General features: G+C 57.8%; 1 protein-coding gene across 1 annotated transcript; it reads right to left on the reverse strand.

The window, feature by feature from the left end:
• Positions 1 to 2,484: 2,484 nt before the first annotated feature.
• On the reverse strand, positions 2,485 to 12,119 carry LOC136302167 (AN1-type zinc finger protein 5-like). The gene is made up of 7 exons (XM_066205521.1): positions 12,009 to 12,119; positions 11,434 to 11,715; positions 10,193 to 10,366; positions 9,092 to 9,185; positions 8,171 to 8,289; positions 6,634 to 6,744; positions 2,485 to 4,906 (listed from the first exon to the last, which is right to left on the reverse strand). The coding sequence occupies exons 3-7, from the start codon at positions 10,341 to 10,343 to the stop codon at positions 4,758 to 4,760; spliced, it is 624 nt and encodes a 207-aa protein (XP_066061618.1). The 5' UTR covers positions 10,344 to 10,366; positions 11,434 to 11,715; positions 12,009 to 12,119; the 3' UTR covers positions 2,485 to 4,757.
• Between the last annotated feature and the right edge of the window lie 5,971 nt (positions 12,120 to 18,090).

An 18,090-nucleotide genomic window follows, 5' to 3' on the forward strand; every position in this document is an offset into this window, starting at 1 on the left:
GGCCCCGCCCCGGCCGGAAGTGACGCCATCGCGCCGCGCCCGTTGCCACGGGAACAGCGCGGCCGCCTCATGGCGGGGACGCGGCGCGGCCGCTCCTCGGCCCCCGGAGCCCGAACGGGGCTGGAAGGGACCCCGGAGATCGTCCGGTCCCCCCGGGCAGGGTCACCTGGGCCAGGGGGCTTGGAATGTCTCCAGAGAGGGAGACTTCGCCTGCCTGCGCAGCTGTTCAGTGCTCTGCCTCAGTGTAAAGAAGTTCTTCCCCGTGTTGCGGTGGGACTTCTTGCGGTTTAGTTTATGGCCATTGCACCACTGAAAGGAGTCTGGCACTCACGCTGGAGATATTTATGTGGATTAGTGAAATACCCTCTTGTTGGAAAATATACCAAGTTTTAAATTTTACTTTTCTAACTGTAGTCACGTCCGTTCGCCTTTGCCCCGGGGGAAGGCAACTGAAGTTTCTGTCCAAAGCATTGTTCCACCAGGTGAGGCCTGATGAGTTCAGCATCTCAGCAGGCTGAGGGCAGCACGAGAGATACACCAGAGATAACGGCCATCAAGGGCCATTGGCGAACCATCAGCAAACATCGACCAACACCTGCTCCAGAGCTGCCCCCTGGCACGGCTGGAGACACCTGGCCCCGAAAGGCTGATCAGGAAATCCGGGAGTGAAGACCTAATTAACATCAGAAGAGAAGAAAATCCTATCCATTAGGAAACCAAATACTAAGAACTGCGCAACTCGGGACCAATGAACATTAAACCGATGGGTTTCTATGGGTTTTGGACTGTATAAAGCTTGAGAAAAACCCACTAGTTTGAGAAAAATCGTGGAGCGTGGTCCCCTGCGGCTGGAGGGCAGCGGGGGCACCCTGGGGGCCGGCAGGAGGAAGAAGATGAAAGACAAGGCCCCGATCCTGGAGCAGATCACGAGCAGCAAGAAGCAGCAACAGGAGAAGCGTGGGCTGGACAAGCGGACCCGGGCACAGGTGGTCTTTGAGAAGATGCAGGAGAAGCGGCGAGTGCAGCGGGTCCTGAAAAAAAGGTCCAAAACTCACAAGCAGTGAGTGAAGGAGCTCAACGGGCACTGGGATGCTCTGACTGAGCACTAGGACATTCCCAAAGTCAGCTGGGCTAAATGACCGGGCTGCTTGTCACGGCTTTGGAGCTGGAGCTGCTTTGTTTGTGTCAAGCAGGGCTGACACGAACGTCTGTCCTGTCGAATATAACTTCGGAGATTTTATGACTTCTATGACTTTATACCGTCTCATTTTATGGTCTTTTTTTTAAAAAAAAAACCCCAAACATTCAACACTCTCAGTCTTCTCTGGACTAACCAAGCCCAGCCCGTGGTCTCTCCTCATCAGAGAGATGCTCCAGACCCCAAATCGTCTTTGGGGCCTCTGCTGGACCCTCTGCAGTAGCTCCTTGTCCTTCTTGTCCCAGAACTGCACACAGCACCCCAGATGTGCCTCACTATGGCCGAGAAGAGGGGCAGGATCACTCCCTGCCCTGCTGGCCATGCTCTTCCCAATGCATGGGTCCCATTGTCCCCCCAGTCCCAGGTCACCCGGCTGGCTCAGGGACAGTTTGTCATCCACCAGGACCCCCAGGTCCTTCTCTGCAGAGCTGCTCTCCTGTGGGTCACCCCCAGCCTGTGCTGGTGCTTGGGGTTGTTCCTCCCCAGGTGCAGGACCCTACACTTGCCCTTTTAGAACCTCCTTGGGTTTCTCTCCACCCAGCTCTCACTCAGCCCCTCAAGGTCCCTCTGAATGGCAGCGCAGCCTTCAGGGGAATCAGTCACTGCCCCCGGCCTGAATCATCGTGAAACACGATCAGGATCCATTTATCTCTCCAGCAGGTCGTTGCTACACAAACTGAACAAGGCTGGATGAAGTGCTGATCCCCGGGGACAGAGCTGACCACAAGTGGACTCTGCTGTGCTTATCAGGACCCCGAGTTCTGCATTCAGCCAGGCCCTCCCCCCCAGGCCATTTATCCCACATTTCCTGTGTCTACCTCTGAAGATGTCACAGGAGATAGTGTCCAAAGCTTTGCTGAAGTCAGTCCTGGTGCCAAACACTGCCCAAATGCCCCCACACGGATATGGGGAGGGGGGCAAGCCTTTGGGTGCCTGTCCCAAACTCCCTTTCCAGCCCCATGGAGGTGACAGCAGACAAGAGGAAACCCGGGAGAACCTCAGAGCCTCATAAACCCCAGCCAGAGCTTCCTCCTCAGCCAGAAGACAAAATCCCAGACTTGGTAGGGTTGAAGCGACCTCTGGAGACCATCCAGTCCAACCCCTGGTGGATTTGAGATCTGGGGGATGCAGCTCTGGGGCGCTCTAATCCCCAGCCAGCAGCAGGTACTGTGAATGATCATCCACAGGGAAACCGAGGCACAGAGCCCCACAGCCCCCCCCCAAAGAGCCCAGGGCCAAATGGTGCCCCCACAGACACCCCTGCCTGAAACAGAGCACCCACAGCATCCAAGCAAACTAGACTGTGTTGTATTTACACTCATGGACAGGGAAGAAGGAACAGGGAAAAGGGCAGTGCTGGAGAAGCAGGTGGCTGGTCTTTCCCAGAGGATCCACGGGAGCTGCTGCACTTCCTCGGGGCTGGTGGCTGCAATCCCTGCTTCCCCTGAGAGTGAGGGATCATCCTTGGGCAAAAGCTCAGTGGCAAACCCAGCCTGGCCACGCAGCAGCTCTGCATGGACGGCCCAGGTGTGTCAGGGGTAACACGTGCAGCCACTTGGCGTGCTCCACACATCACGTCAACGTTATCCCGAAGGTAAAACCTGAGGAAAAGGCCGGTGAGAGGCAGCCTCACTCCTCTCTCTACTGGAGGGGGGGTTTGCATCAGTTTGGGAGGTTCAGATGCTACTGGTACCACCACAGGATGGCAGCTGGCACAGAGCACACACAGCTTTGGCTGGAGCAGACTGGAAAAACCAAACACTTGGAAGGATCCCCCCACCAGCGCCTGGACAGAACTGCCACAAGCAGGGCAGGAAAGCAGACCTTGGAAGGAAGGAGCTGCTGTCATCACTGGCTGGGCCCTGCAGCTCTGCTCTCTGACACCAAGGGAAAAGCTTCCAAAGCGTGGGATGGCCAGCAGTGGGACAGAGGCTGCTGCTTGTCCCTCGGGACACATCCGGGTTTCTCTGCTGGCGAGAGCCAGAGCCCCACGGCCACAGCCCTGCTCCTGGTGTTCCCAGGAATCCCCTGGGCATGGAAGCGGCTGTGGCTGTGCCCCAGGAGCCTCTGCCTGCCTTGTGCTGCATCCCTGAGCCCCAGGTCCTCCCAACAGAGCCCTCTGGGTGCTCCTTCTGGAGTGGTACTGAGATGGCATTTGACTTTTCCTCCACCTCCCTTCCTGTGCGTGTGAGTATGTGCACTCTCAGAGCCTCCCAGGTGCCTTCTGGGGTGCTTGAGGCCTCTGAGCATGTTCACTGTACCCCAAAGTTCTCCTCCTGCCATCCCTTACACCCCGGAGCCTTCCCCAGGCCTTCCAGCACCTCAGGGAATTCTATGAGTCTCAGTGAACCCAGAGCCCTCCAAGCACCTCTCCCTGCTCCCTGGGTCTTTCCACAGGTGTTTCTGAGCCCCCACCTGGGCACCCTCGTGACTTCCCCTGTGCCCCAGGTCCCTCTGTCTGGCTTGCAGAGCATCTCCTGCGGATCTGGCCCCACTTCTCATCCCACAGGGAGGGCGGAGGCAGAGGAGGGCAGCTGGGTGGGCTCCTCAAGCTCTCCCAGCATGGCCCACATGGGAGGAGGGGACCCCACTGTCACCTGGATGCAGGGACAGGTCCAGAAGCAGAGGTGTGGGGACCTGAGCTTTGTGCACAACCCTGATGAGAGCGACTCGTGTAAGGCAGAAGGCAGGGAGAGAGAAGAGAAGGGAGGGGAGAAAGGGGAAAGAAGGGAGAGAGGAGAGCAGGCACAGGCAGCGCTGAGGGACACACACCTTGCTGGGAAAGCAGCCAGGGTTATCCAGGGGTGCTGAAGCAGGAGGCTGGAGCAGGGGTGTCCCTGGCTCCCTCCCTGCGGAGAGAGGCACAAGGCAGCAAGCGGAACCTCCTGGAAGGTCCTGCCCTGCCCACGTCACTTCAAGCCACAAAATAACTTCCCTTTGCCAGCATCACTGCTCAACCCCCTTGGTGCTTCTCCAACAGCATCAACAGAGGGTGGGGAGAGGGGTCTGGGGTGTTGGAACTACAGAATCAACTTTTCAGCATCTGAGAGCAAACACTTCCCAGGGAGCAGACGGCAGCCTGGCTGCCAGGATCCCCCAGCTCCCCGGGATTACAGGCAGAGGGAACAGAGTCCAGCAGCTGCTCAGGGACTGCGGCCACAAGTCCTGGGTGGTTTGCAGGACTCGGAGCCGCCGGGAAGGGCAAGGCTGCCTGGCAGAGCCTGGCCGCTCACGCCGTGCAAACTGCCCGGCAGGAGGCAAGTCTTAGTGCTGGAGCAGTGGGGCAGGACGGTCCCTTTTCCTTTGGGAAGCTGGTTGAGAACACATCAGCTGAGCTGTGGCTGTCGGACAGGCAGGGAGGGAGAGGAGGAACACCAACTGACTGCCAGAGGTGCGAGGAGTCCCCATGTCCAGATGCCAGTTCGTGTGCGCTGCCAGAGTCAGCCTCACACCGCTGCAGGGGCCGGGAGGAGGAGGAGGAGGAGGAGGAGGAGGAAGGCTGGGAGGAAGGGGAGGAGCACCAGGCAGCCTGGCTGCAGTTCGAGCTGCTCAGACCCCTTCACAACTTCTGGATCTTCTCGGCGATAACGATGGGGTTTTCCTTGCGGATCTTCTCGGCAGCTTCTGCCTTGTAGTCGTAGGGGCAGGCGTGCATGTCGGAGTACCGGTGAATGGCACAGAACAGGTTCCCGCAGCGGCAGTCGAAGCCTGAGGGGAGGAAGAGCAGGGACAAAGCCACATCAGGCCCCATGCAGCCAGGCAGGAAAGCAGCAGGGTCTGGCTCCTTCCTGCCACACCAGGAAATGCCACCGATGCAGAGAAAGGGGTAGAGGAGGGGGGGTTTGCTGTCTCCCACGGGCCAAAGGGACCCTTCATTTGGCAAAGAAAGACCACGGGTGGCTCTTTGCTTTCTTCTGGCTCAGGAACTCTGCATGCTTTGGGCAGCCCCAGCTGTCACATGGTGGGAAATGCTCCCAGAGCAGCTGCTGTCCATATTCCCTGGGGACAAGGGACACGTCAGGCACTGCAGAGTGCCAGATTGCTAATCCAGACCAGGCTCCCCAGGGAGCTCGAGCTGGAGCTGAGCCCTCCAAGCCAGTCCAGCTCCCCAGGGTCACACAGCAGCAGCTGGACTGACCAGCAGCAAGCAGCAGAGCTGTCACCACGTTAGGATCATGTTTGAGCTACTTAGGCTTCAAAATTCCGAATTCAGTCACTTCACTCGGGGACAATGCTCAGAGTGCTACCATTAACGCAGCACGCTGGGAAAGCAAGGCAGGGAGCAGGGGATGGGCTGCAGGACAGCAGGGAATCTTGCTGGCAGGGAATCATGCTCTGTCCCTTCACGTTTTTCCGACCACAGGCCATAAAGCCCACAAACACTTTGCTCCAAGGTGCCAGTTTACTCCTGGTAAATGAGAAAACTCATTTTCTTCTAAATGCCCAGAATTCACAGGAATTCTCTGCAAGTTGAATCCTAAACATGAAAACTTCTCATAGTTTAAAGCTCTTAAGGAAACTCATCCAGGACAACGATCCTCTCCACAGCCTGAAGGCTGGGCACAGAGTACCCAGCCCAGCTCCAGGTTTATAAACCCACTCCTATTCCAGGACAGTGCCCGTGGATTTTCAGGCAAGCTCAGGTTCAAACTTCCCAGTCTAGACTTTGCCAAAGCTTCTTATATCCATGAAAACAGCCAGTCCCTGGCTGCTGGATGCACCAAGCAGGCTTCAGAAACAAGTGCTCTGCCAGAACAGCATGACCTGCTTAGCTACAGAGTCAACTTTTTTCCAGGGAAGCACTAAATGCCAGAGAGAATTTAGAGGAATGATGTTTTTATTAACAAACCGCAGCCAAATTAATTGCTTCACTTTCCAGGAGCCATTTTCCCATTGATAGCAGTGCCCTGACACCATCCCAGCACTTCTCTCTCCAGCTTTACAGGCTGCATGCTGAGAGCCATCCTGCTCTCAGGAAGCTAACAGCAGAAATCAGGCAGCATTAACAAATGGGATGAGTCCTGGAGAGGGATTTTGCATTTGGGTCTAGCTCAGTTCATGTCACTGTTACGAAAGCTTTACCACAGACCTGACCGGGAACAGATTCCGATCCACAGAGAGCTCTGCCTTCCTCTACAGCAGCTTCTGCCAAGAAGCAGAAACAACCAAGAGGTGCTGCCGCATCCAATCCTGCTCCCAAGGGCTGCCAGGACCCTGGCAGTGAGTGGGATGCTCCCCAGGCTGCTGCCTCAGTCAGTGCTGTTGCAGGTTGGAGCTCCCTTCCCTTCTCTCCTGCAGCACTACAGCTCCAGAACGGACTGGAACCTCCAGCCTCTGACCCCCCAAACCCAGCAGCACCACAGCACTGTGCTCACAGGGCTCTCACTCTGGACTGCTTAGGGCACAGGGAAGTTGTCCCAGGGCCAGGCACTTACCAGTCAGCCCAATCTTCTTCCGGCAGGTGAAGCAGCGATTCTTCTTCGGTTTCGGTTTTTCTGAAGCCGTCTTGCTCTCAGCTGTGTTCTGGGGTATCTCAAGCAGGGTACCTGAAACAGAGGCAAGAGTTTTACTGCACTTCTTGATAAACCAAACGTTTGTTTTATTACAGGAGCTGCTTGAGGCTCTAATAACTCTCTGTCTGCACCCTACCCTAGCTGACATACCCCAAACTGTGAGATTGTCTTGTTCCACGGAGATCTCCACCTCAGAGCTTTCTCTGTGTTTCAAATGCCTTAAATCCAAAGCTGGAGTGGCCACTGGACAGTGACTGGATAGTCACTACAGCTCAGCTGCTGTACCGCAACACAGCTGTGAGCCGAGCCCACAGTTAATCTTCGCAGGGAGGAAAAAAAGTTAACCCCTTGTAAGTACTACTAATTATTTTTGCTGACTCTTATGTAACTGTTCCCCATATGTAGGTCTTAGAATGCTTTACACAGATATCCATCACTGCCTCTAATCTACCAAAGGGAAAACTGAGCTCTCAAAGCCAGATTGTTAAAGGTCACTGATGCTTAGCAGGATTTCCTCCAGTACCTTAGCAGGTTAGAGGAGTCAACAGGAGGGAGGAGCTCCAACTGCTTGTTGGAGCACCTGCGGTGCAGGCTGCTCTGAGGAGACAAAACAGAGACAGCTTTGTGGAGCTGACCCTAAACAGCCTCCTAAAAACAACAAAGGCAGATGAAAGGGGCAGGCTCTCCCAAGACTCTTTTTAATAGTCTCTCACCTGCCTCTTGTAAATTGTCTCCTGGGCTTGAAGGCAACGAATTACCAAACCCAAAATGCCCGGCCATGTGTGGTGACTAGAGCCTGGCTGTTTAGCAACCAACAGCTCCTGGGTTTTTTTAGCTTTCAATGCAAGCAAGCTGTCAGCTGAGCAAAAGAGGGTGTCTGCATGCAGATCACCTGCTTATGGCATCAGCTGGAGGATGTGCCACACTGGGCAATGACTCTGCTGCTCCTCAGTCATGTCAGGGCACCCACTGTGTAACATCCCCCCAGGGGACAGGTGCCCCCATCACACGGGGTGACAACAACAGGCCTCCACTCCCCTCAGGCACTGTCACAAAGGAGTCTCCTCTCTCCAAGCCTCCGATGGCTCCGTCTCCCTCCCTCCCCCTCGGGAGCTGGCAGGGGAGTGCCGCCAGCAGCCGCGTCAGGCTGTGGGACGCTCTGGGCTCGCTGCCATTCGCCGGGAGAGGCGTCATGGAAGATTATCCTCCTGCCAGCCACTCGAGGGCTGGCAGCCACTCAGCCCTCAGCCCACAGAGCAATCTCTATCGGCCTGCCCTCAAGCACAACATTTGCTCTCCTCCCTGTCACCAAAACAAGAGTTTCCTCGTCAGCTCTGAGGTGTGCCTTTACTGCCGGGAGGGGACACACCCCAGGGTTAGCAGCTGTCCCTGCTGCTCCAATGGACTCCTGAGCTCAGTGTCACTCAGATCTGTGCAAAGGACAAACCAACCACCCTACCTGATGAGGAAGAAGCTGATGAGGCTTCATCTGTCTTGCTGAATTCCTCTGTCTCATTGCTGGTTTCCTCTCTGGATATGCTCATGGCCGTCATCTGATGGGTCACAGGAGTCTGAGCACTGGGAGCATGTGCAGCAGACAAACAAAAAGAGAAAACACAAGTATTTTTATTTGATGGACAGTTATGTGGGAGAGACCTTCTGCCTATAAAGTTTATTTCCTTATATTCAAAAGTAGGTCAGGAGCACAGCAGGTCAATTCCCCTTGAGATCTGGGATCAAAGTTCTCTATAGACATAAATGGAATGAATCTGTGATGATCTCAGTTTCCTTTTCCACCGAATTATATCTCAAAGCCAAGGCAAGAGCCCATCCAAACAAGTCCAGGGGCAGGGAAACAAAGTTATGAGTCAGGGCTGTAATGCGATGGTAGAGCTCAGTGCAGCTCTCTCCTCCTTCCCATCAAACAGGCCCAAGGTCTCTAATCCTGCTGTCACAGCTTCCAGACTGGGTCATCAGCAGGTGCTTTCACTTAGAATCACGGGACATTCTGAGCTGATGATCCTCATGATCCTTCCAAGTCCATCCCTTGGCCCTGAACAGGAAAACCCCAAAAATCCCACTGCTTGGGAGTGAGCAGAAATTGAACAGTTGAACAGAGCCAGGGACAGACAAGGTGCACTGGCTCCAGGAGAAGCAAGATGCCACTTAATTCACTACCAACCCTCTGGGATCTTACTCTACAAATCAGACAGCAGCAGCAGCAGCGGGGACATCTCAATCTTCCAAATAAACCAGAGTCACAATAAAAAGTCTGACCCAGCCTGTTTACAGACTGGCCATGTAAAGGATGACAGCCTTGTGTCCCAGAGCTGGATTTTAGCAGGGTTTAGATCCCCCCTCCTCCAGACTCTACCCCTACCTGGCTTTCGCATCCTCAGGTGTGGAATCTCCCTCCGCGCCCTGTCCTGCGATCACCTCGGAAACCATGGGGCTGCTGCTGGGACCACTGGGTGCTACAAGACAAGAGCAGGCTTGGTCAAGTCTCTGGGATGTATCAGCAAGTTCCTCAAGTGCTTGACAGCCCAGGAGAAAGCAGAATGAGCACTTCCAGCAGGATTTACGCCCCTGTTCCCTACTGGAGCTGGGAGGGCACACCGCTGTTGGGATCAATCCCATATCCCTGTTCCTACAGTCTCTCCAAATTTGTGCATGGGGCTCTGTGGGACACCAGGGTTGTCTGGATCTTGAGCCCAAAGGTGCTTTGTAACTTCTCCAAGGCGTAAGAACCAGATTCTGCTAAAGGAACTGACTTCAACAGACACATGTGAGTTTGTGTCAGCTGAGGATCTAAGCTGGGATCTTAGGAAAACCCTTTGTCAGGAAAAGTCATGTTCCTGAGCATATTTTGTGTGGGTGACTCAAGGGAAGCCATGATTACCCTCAAGAATAAACTGTGGAAGAACTCTCAGAGGCATTTCGCACTCTGTACATGGGGCATCTGCATCAGCCCCCAGCAAAAGAAATCCCTGCTCACGTTGCAGGGAGCATCCTTCCCCTGTGCAGGAAACAAACCTTGTAAGTCATAGCTTTTAGATATCACACTGTTAAGATAAGAATATTATACAAACAGGCCAAATAAAATTTAATTGTGGGGCTTTGTCATGGTTCCCAGCAGTCGGCATCTAATCAGAGAGCAGGAAATAGCTGAAAGCTGGGATCACCATTAGCACATGTGAAATTTTACAGTTAACTGGAAAGTGCTGGCTGGGATGGGGCTTCACAAACTGGTGAGACTGGGAAGAAAACAAGTGCCCCTCCTGACAGGGAACAGAAGTGCTAGAGGGCGTGGGTCCTTAATTTAGAGCCTTGGGTATCCATGAAAAGGGAAAGATGATTTTTCTAGGAGGGGGTAAATCTGCTGGTGGCCAGCTACCAGCGCCACGCTCTGTCACAGTTGCTGAACACAGTTCGTATCCAGACACCCGTTTAAAACAGATTTCCAGAAAAAAAAATCCTCTACCTGGAGGGCTTATCCGGTCACTGCTCTGCTGCCTCTGCAGGAACTCCTTATAGCACACGGAGCACATGCCGTTGGTCCGGGGGCTGCCATAGAACCCGCAGCCCGTGGTACACAGCAGAGGCACCTGCGTCTGGTTCGTCTCCTGAGCCATCCTCACTCCTCCCAGGCACCGAGCTACAACCAGGAATCAAAAATAAACCCGGGACAGCTGTGAGGGCCAGAGCGCCTGGGTATTGTGTGCTGCAACTGCTCAGGAAGGAGCACAAAGGATCCCAAGAGAGCCCGGTTCCTGCACGTGCACAACACCACCCCAGGCCCTCGAGCACTCGGGCCTCCTAAAATCCGTGTCCTGGGGCCCTAAGCCACCCAGAGCTTGGCAGGCAGGAGCTGCCCAGAGCCAGACTGGAAAGCCAACAGGAACTGGCTGCCGGTTCCCCCTCCTGCACCACGAGGCTCCCGAAACTCCCGGTGACACACGAGCACATCAGACCCGAACAATCCGCTCTCCACCGGTACAAAATGTGCCCCCACAGCGCTGCTGATGCCCCCTGTGAACACCCACACCTCAAACGCCCAGAGCAGGCCCAGTCAGTCACATTTTGGTTTTCATTTCAAGCCTGGTTTAGTTTTTTAATTCTCAGGAAGATGACGCAAGCGATGCAAAAAGAACCCACTGACGCTCTGTTCTGACATACGTGGGTAAGGGGAACGTTAGCATGGTTAGGCTGGAAATAATGGTAAGGTTTTCTTTCCAGCAGTAAGATGTGATTGCAGAATACCTTCCCAAGGAAAACAACTGACACGGTGAAACCTAATTTTAAATTTAATCTTAATAATTTCTCTCTGGATCACATGCAGTTACCTCCAACCCCAGGAACTGACCCCTTCCAGCCACACACGGTGTAGCATTTCCAGGGCCAAACCCACCGCAGTGCTCCAAATGAGAACCATGAGGCACAAACAAAAACCACACACAATTCCAATGCGTGTGGACAACGTGGCTGCAGCCACAGCTCTGACACAGAACAAGGGGAGAGGATGTGTGCAGGAGCATGGTGGGTGAGGGTGGCTCCAGCTCGGGCACAAAGCCACGGCGTTGGTACCAGGAGCTCCCAGCAGTGCTGTCTTTGTGGGAGGCATGAAGTACCCACCACCTCTCAGCCAGCTCTGCCGCTTCCCTTCCTGCTCCTACAAAACTTGTTTCACCGAGGGAATAAACAAGACAAACACGAAATGATTACCCTGCCAGGAGCGCTCCCGTGGGACGGAACCGGATCACCTCTGGTTTATCCCTCCTCGTCCTCGGCTGGGGGATGCGGGTTTTGCCTCCGCACCCGGGGGTCCCTCGCAGAGCTCAGACCAGCGCTCCCATCGCCGCACCGGGCTCCTCCCGGCCCGAACCGGCCTCTCCTCGGGCACTCGCAGCCAGGGCAGCCCCGGCAGCGGCGGATCCCTCGGGGGTCCCGGCTGGCGCCCGCTGCCACACGGACAAACCTTCGGCAGCTGCTGTCGATCGAGCGTCCCTGCAGAGCGAAGGGGGCCGCGGGCTCAGCCCTCCCCGAGCGCCGCACGGCCCAGCCGGCCGGACGGGCCGAGCCGCGGCCCCCGCCGTGCCCGGGCGGCCCGGACCCCCGCCCGGCCGGGGACAGACCCCCGCCCGCCCCCTCCCGGGACCGGCCCCGGCCCGCCGCCCCCGCCCCCCGCGGCCGGGCCCCGCGCCCCGCTCCCGGCCCGCGGCGCTAATCGAGGCCGAGGCTCCGCGGCCTGCGCGGAGCGGGAGCCCCGGGCAGGGCCCCGCTGGCCGGGCCCCACTCACCGGCGGCGGAGGAGGGCGGGCGGCCCCGGGCCGGGCCGGGCCGGCCCCGGGAGGCTCAGGCGGGCGGCGGGCACGGAGCGCTGCCGGGAAACATGGCGGGCGCGGGCCCCGAGCGCCTCCCCCGGGGAGGGCCCGGGACGGGGGGGACGGGACGGGGGGGACGCGAGGCCTGGGACGGGCCCGGGGGGGTTGGCGTGGGCCGGGGGCAGGGCAGGGGCTGTGACACCCCCGGGTACAGGGGCGGGGGTGTAGGGGAGGGGGCTGGGGGTGGGTGGGCTCCGGCAGTAGGGGAGGGGGCAGTGACCCCCCCGGCTGCGGGAACTGCAGTGTAGGAGTGCTCCGGAATAGCGGAGGGGGCTGTGACACCTCCCGGCCGCGGGGACTGGGGCAGCGGGGACGGGTGGGGTGGAGGTGTGCGGCAGCAATAGAGGCGAGGGCTGTGACCCCCTGGTTACAGGGACTGGGGCATAGGTGTGCCCTGACTATAGGGGAGGGAGCTCTGAGCCCCTTGGCTCTAGGGGCGGGCTTATAGATGTGCCCCATGTATAGCTGAGGGGGCTGAGACCCTCATGTGAGTGTATGGGGTGGGACGCAGACAGACTCCGCTGTGGAGAGCGGGGTCTGGGAGCCCCACTGCAGGCACCGGGTCACAATCAGAGCCAGGCTGTAGCAAGGGCGATGAGACCCTTGTCCCTCAAGCTATAGGGGCTGGGATACAGGTATTGCATGAATGTGGATGCTGGGACACTGTGGGGGCTTCAGCTGTAGGGCAGAGGACTGGGGACGTGGCTGTAACTGCCGGGGGAGAGGGTGGACAGCATTCTGCTCCCACCCCATCCTTAGGGGCGGGATGCAGCTCTACCCCAGCGGTAGGAGAGGGGCTGGGACCCCCAACTCTGGGGTCTGGGGCTATACACCATCCAGAGTGTGGATGGGTGGGATGCTCCAGGCGCTTCCAGCTGGAAGGGGTTCCCAACTACAAATTGTTCCTGCCGCTCTTCACCAAGCACGGGATGATGTGGAGGTTTATTCGATCAAAGCTTTGCTCAGGTGGCCTAGCTGGCCATGGGGCCAATTCCCTTTCTGAGCTCGTGTGCCCAGCCCTGCATGCAGGACCCCCCTCCGAGCCTGTGTGTCCGTGCTGGGGTCCAGGACTCCCCTGCCAGCCCATGCCGGGGGTCCAGTCCTCCCCACTGCCATCACCCCGCTGCCCGGGGCAGACCCCGCAGGAGAAAACACCCACTGCCAGCTGTGCTGGGGCTGGGGAACACGGAGCAGAAAAGCCCCCGGGGAGCCACGGCCGAGCTCTGCTCGGGTCTCCCCACCACCTCCCTGCCTGGGTTAGGGTTAGGACCCCTGAGCCCTGAGCTCCGGCGGGCTGGGACGCGGGGTTCGGCCCGGTTTTGGTTTGAGGAGAGGCGCGGGCCGCACTCCGCTCTCTCTGGGGCGGCACAAAGGTTTCTGCGGGGCCGGGTTGGGACATTTCCCGTTGGCACCCACCCCGGGCCGGGGCCGCGCGGCCACCAGGTGGCACCAGGAACCCACGGACGGGGGCGCGGGTACCCGGGAAGGTGCCCGGGGACGGTGGGTGCACGGGAACGGTGGGTGCACAGGTACCCAGGGCAGGTGGATGTACAGGGAACGGTGAGTGTACAGGTCCCCACAGACGGTGGGCACACAGGTATCCAAGGATGGTGGGTGCACAGGTACCCGCAGAAGGTGGGCACACAGGTTCCCATAGAGGTGGGCGCACAGGGGGGTGGTGAATACACAGGTACCCTGGGAAGGTGTGTGCATGAGTTACCAGGGAAGATGTGTGCACGGGTAACCACGGGGGTGAGCACAGAGGTGCCGTGGACGGTGAGGGCACAGGTAACTCACGCACCCGCACCTGCAGCTTCCCAGGCATCCCTCACTCACTGTCAGCCCCATGCTCCAGCCAGCCCTACAGAGGGGTTCCCTGGACCCTACTTTGTTAATGAGGGTCGCTCTGCTAACAAGGCGCCCTTGGCTAGTGAGGGTCCCTTGGCTATTGCAGACCAGGGGTGCTGGGGCTGCCAGCTCCAGCCCAATGTGCCCCGGCTCCTGGGGCTCCACTATGCACCTCTGGTGCTGCTGTCCTGCTCCCCAGGCCCTTCAGCTTTGGGGTCAGGGCACCTTTTGGGGGGACAAAGCCCCAGCAGCCCAGCTGGGCAGGTGGAGCACAGGGACTGCTCTGAGGGCAGTTACAAGAGGACCGGGTGGTCCCTGACCTTGGGGGCTCTGAGATCCTACCTGTGTCTGGGGCAGCGTGGCAGGAGCTGGGGACGCTGTGCTGGGGAGGTGGGGGCACGCAGAGCAGGCCAGGCCGGGCAGTGCGATATTAATACACATTTTCCCGTGATGCTCTGGCACAATTTTCAGAGCCAAAGCCGGAGGGAGTTCCTGGCTGACACAGCCTGGGTTTGTCCCTTCCCTGCTCCACTCTCCCCTCACCCCCAGATCCACCGACCCCCCACTCCTGTGAGTCCCACAGCACCAGGACATGTTGCTGGAGCATCATCTCCATCTGTCCTTGAGCCGTGGGAGAGGAGAGGGGAGCTGCCTCCGTCCCTGCCGGCATCAGCCCTCTCCACAGCATCTTCTCCGCCTGGGTTATCTAATGGCTGTGGCAGAGCCTTTAAATGTCACCCACTAAAGAGAGCACGACGGCGTCCGGGAAGGGAGGGGAGGCTGGGTGAGACAGGATGGGAGAAACAGGAGCAAAACAGTATCGATTTCCAGCCAATTATCACTGTTATCAAAGCAGAGCAATTAAAGGATGAGGCCACATCGCCAATACCCGGCTGCTCCTCCGAGGCGAGGCGCGGGCTCACCAGCTCTGTCAAACACACACAAATAAACACATCCAAGCGCCCTCGTTCCGTACATGTGTGTCCGTGTGTGCTCGGAGCACACGCGTGTGCTCATACACACACACACACACACACACGCACACACACAGGGGTCCTGAGCTCCGCGGCGTCTGCTGAGCTTGTTTTCCCCGTGGAGTTAATCTCCCCAGCCCGCTTCACTGCCTCGTTCTCCGTGCAGCCAAGATGTGCCTCCATCTGGCTCTCGCTGAGCGCAGGGAGGGTGGAGGGCGCTGAGGACGGACTGCCCGAGGCTCTCGCCCGACGAGGGGCTGGAGCTGCGGGAACTTAGCGCATTTCTCCTCCTCAGGTGGTCTAAAATGTTTTCTCTCCGTGTGCCCATCCCTCCTTCTCCCTCCTCCTTCCCGCCGCCCCAAGGTGCGGGGACTGGCTCCGACCCTGCTGCGCCACAGGGCTCTCCCAGGCTGCCAGCTGGGTACTCAGCCTATGCATGTTTTTGGCTTCTAACGCTCTTGCAGGATGGATGTCGGGGTCACAGCTCCGAATTACACCCTCCCTGTCACTCGGTTTGCTCAGCTGGAGCAGAGGAGACTGAGGGGAGGCTCCTCGGGGGCTGCAGCTCCGCCCGAGGGGAGGCAGAGGGGCAGGGGCTGAGCTCTGCTCTGGGACAGGGACAGGAGCCCAGGAAGGGCTGGAGCTGTGTCAGGCCTTGGGATGGAGCTCAGGGAAAGGTTCCTCCCCCCGAGGCTGCTGGGGCACTGCCCAGGCTCCCCAGGGAATGGTCCCAGCCCCGAGGCTGCCAGAGCTCCAGGAGCATTTGGACAACGCTCTCAGGGATGCTCAGGGTGGGATTGTTGGGGTGTCTGTGCAGGGACAGGGGCTGGATCAATGATCACTGAGGGTCCCTTCCCACTCAGAATATTCCAGGATTTTATGTTTCTATGATTCCATCACTGGTGAAATCATAGAATCATAAAATGGTGGGTGGTGTTTGGGAGCACCAAAGATGCCAGCAGGGACCAGACCTCTGGCTCAAAATGCAGCCCAGAGCAGCAACAGGGGTTCCACATCGGTCATACACGGTGCCACAACACAGTGATCCAGTGGCCCTGGCACAGGGTGCCCAGAGCAGCTGTGGCTGCCCCTGGATCCCTGGCAGTGTCCAAGGCCAGGCTGGATGGGGCTTGAAGCAGCCTGGGACAGTGGAAGGTGTCCCTGGCCATGGCAGGGGTGGCACTGGATGGGCTTTGAGATCCCTCCCAACCCAAGCTAGTCTGGGGTAATACAAACACCTGCGGTGTACAGCTTGAGACATGGCAGTGTGGTTCCAGTACTGGGAGGGTCAAACCCACAGCCAGGGTCAATCCCTGGATGGGCAGACCCCAAAGCCTCCCCTTGCCAGCCTGGCAGCCTTGTCCCCAAGGGCTGTGCTACCCACATCCAGTGGCACAGCTCGAGAGCAGCATCTCCAGCTGGCACCCCAGGAGATGCTTCCCGAGCTTCTGGGGAGGAAGGAAAACTGGGCTCTGGTCCTATTGCCTGGGAGGGAGTTTATATGGAAAACCACAGAGGCTGACAGTGGCAGGAGCCCTGTGCTCTTTGTCTGGCCTTGGCCACACTTCTCCGCAGCTCAGGAGCCCCGCACCGTTCTCACCACTGAGAATTGCTCCTTCCCTGGGGAACGAGCAGGACCTGAGCCACAACACCCTGCCTGCTCACTGGTCACCCACACTTCCCAGTCCCCTGGATCCCGGCCGTGCACAGCTAACACATTAACCTAGTGCTGCGCCAGCCCCCGGCCCCGCGCTCGCTGCCTGTGTGACACAGATCTGGGCCAGCAGAGAGGTGTAGGGGGGCATCAAATCCTTTTAAAAGGCTCAGTGGGTTAGAAACCCCCTTGCAATTACCACCTTCTTCTTGTCTGGCACACACAAAGGGCCCTCCGGGGCGCTGGGCATGTTCCTGACAAACCCAACACAGCCGCGGGAGCCGGGAGGAAGGGACGGACGCAGGAGCCTTTTCAGGCTCTGCTATTTGGTTGCAAACTGCTTAATTTCCTGAACAAAATGATATTTTTGTTGTTGTTGTTGTTTTGATGGAAAGGACAGCACTTTTTTGGCATGGTACAATCCCAGGGCTATTCATCCGTCACCACAGCAACGAGCTCCATCAATGGCCATCCGAGATTGCAGATGATTAGAGACAACATGTAAAAGGTGGAAGACGCTGGGCACCTCGAAAACCTCATCTTCCCAAATGACTTGAATTATCCTCATTATTTCTCCCCGGCCAATTCTCTCCCCAGTCCGCAGGAGACGTCGCTGTTATATAAACACGGGAAGAGCCAAGTTATGAGAGCAGGCGGATGAGAAGGGAATGGTCCCTTCTGCAGGGGACTGACCTGGAAAGCTCATGACATGGAGGATGAAACCCTCAGAGGTGTTCAGGGAGCTCTTCTGTGCCTGGAAGGACCATGCAGGAGTGGGGCCACGCTGCTGTCAGGGCAGTGGGGACCATGGCTGAGCCTTGGGGTGGGGTGACCGTGACCTCTGCTTTCCCCCAGTCCTGCAGGACCTCCAGCCACTCTTCCCTGAACTGTGCCAATCCATTCTGGGGACACAGTGAGGAGCTTGGTGTTGGTTTGCTCTTGTAGCACTTCAAGGAGCCAGCCCATCACCACCACCAGTTTTGGGAAAAACCAGAGAGAAAGACGTCACTGGAGCCTGGCGAAGGTGTGACACGTCCCGGCGGAGGGACTTCCCGTTGTGACAGTGTCCTGAAACATGGCAGCCCTGAAACTTTAATGCCCACCTGCAATATTCATGGTGCTTTCGACGGCAGCAAGGTGGGAATTGTGCAGAGCAGCCTGAATATTTCATGGGGGGCTCTGCCCTGGGATTTTGGGGATGGTTTTCTCCACTGCCACCGCAGTCCCACCCCGCCATGGAGTCTGAGCTATCCCGTGTGGAGGAAGAGTGATGACACCCTGATTTGCATCCAAAGAGTCTTTCAAAAACAATCAATGCGTGTTTTGGCCCCTGCCAAGGGTGTGGGAGGAGAGGTCGTGTCCTTTTGGGCATCTCCCTGCTCTGGGGGGATCAGGAGACCCTGGGTGCCAGGCTGTGGGTGTCCAGGGTGACGTCCCAAACCGGCTCTGGTGGATGTCCCCCACTCTGAGTCCCAAAGTTCCACAGAGGGGCCTCAAGTGCCCACCCTGGGCTGGGCTGTCC

This window comes from Chamaea fasciata, unplaced genomic scaffold (genome assembly GCF_029207755.1).
Source record: "Chamaea fasciata isolate MVZ Bird 193981 ecotype frontalis unplaced genomic scaffold, bChaFas1.0.hap1 SCAF_28, whole genome shotgun sequence".
NCBI classification, from domain to species: Eukaryota; Metazoa; Chordata; class Aves; order Passeriformes; family Sylviidae; genus Chamaea; species Chamaea fasciata.

Coding starts and splice junctions, on each gene's coding strand:
- LOC136302167 (XM_066205521.1), bottom strand. CDS start 10,343: ATGGCTCAGGAGACGAACCAGACGCAGGTGCCTCTGCTGTGTACCACG. Junction 6,745..8,170: donor ATCAGCTTCTTCCTCATCAG/GTAGGGTGGTTG, acceptor CCTCTGTTTCAG/GTACCCTGCTTGAGATACCC. Junction 4,907..6,633: donor GAAGAAGATTGGGCTGACTG/GTAAGTGCCTGG, acceptor TCCTCCCCTCAG/GCTTCGACTGCCGCTGCGGG.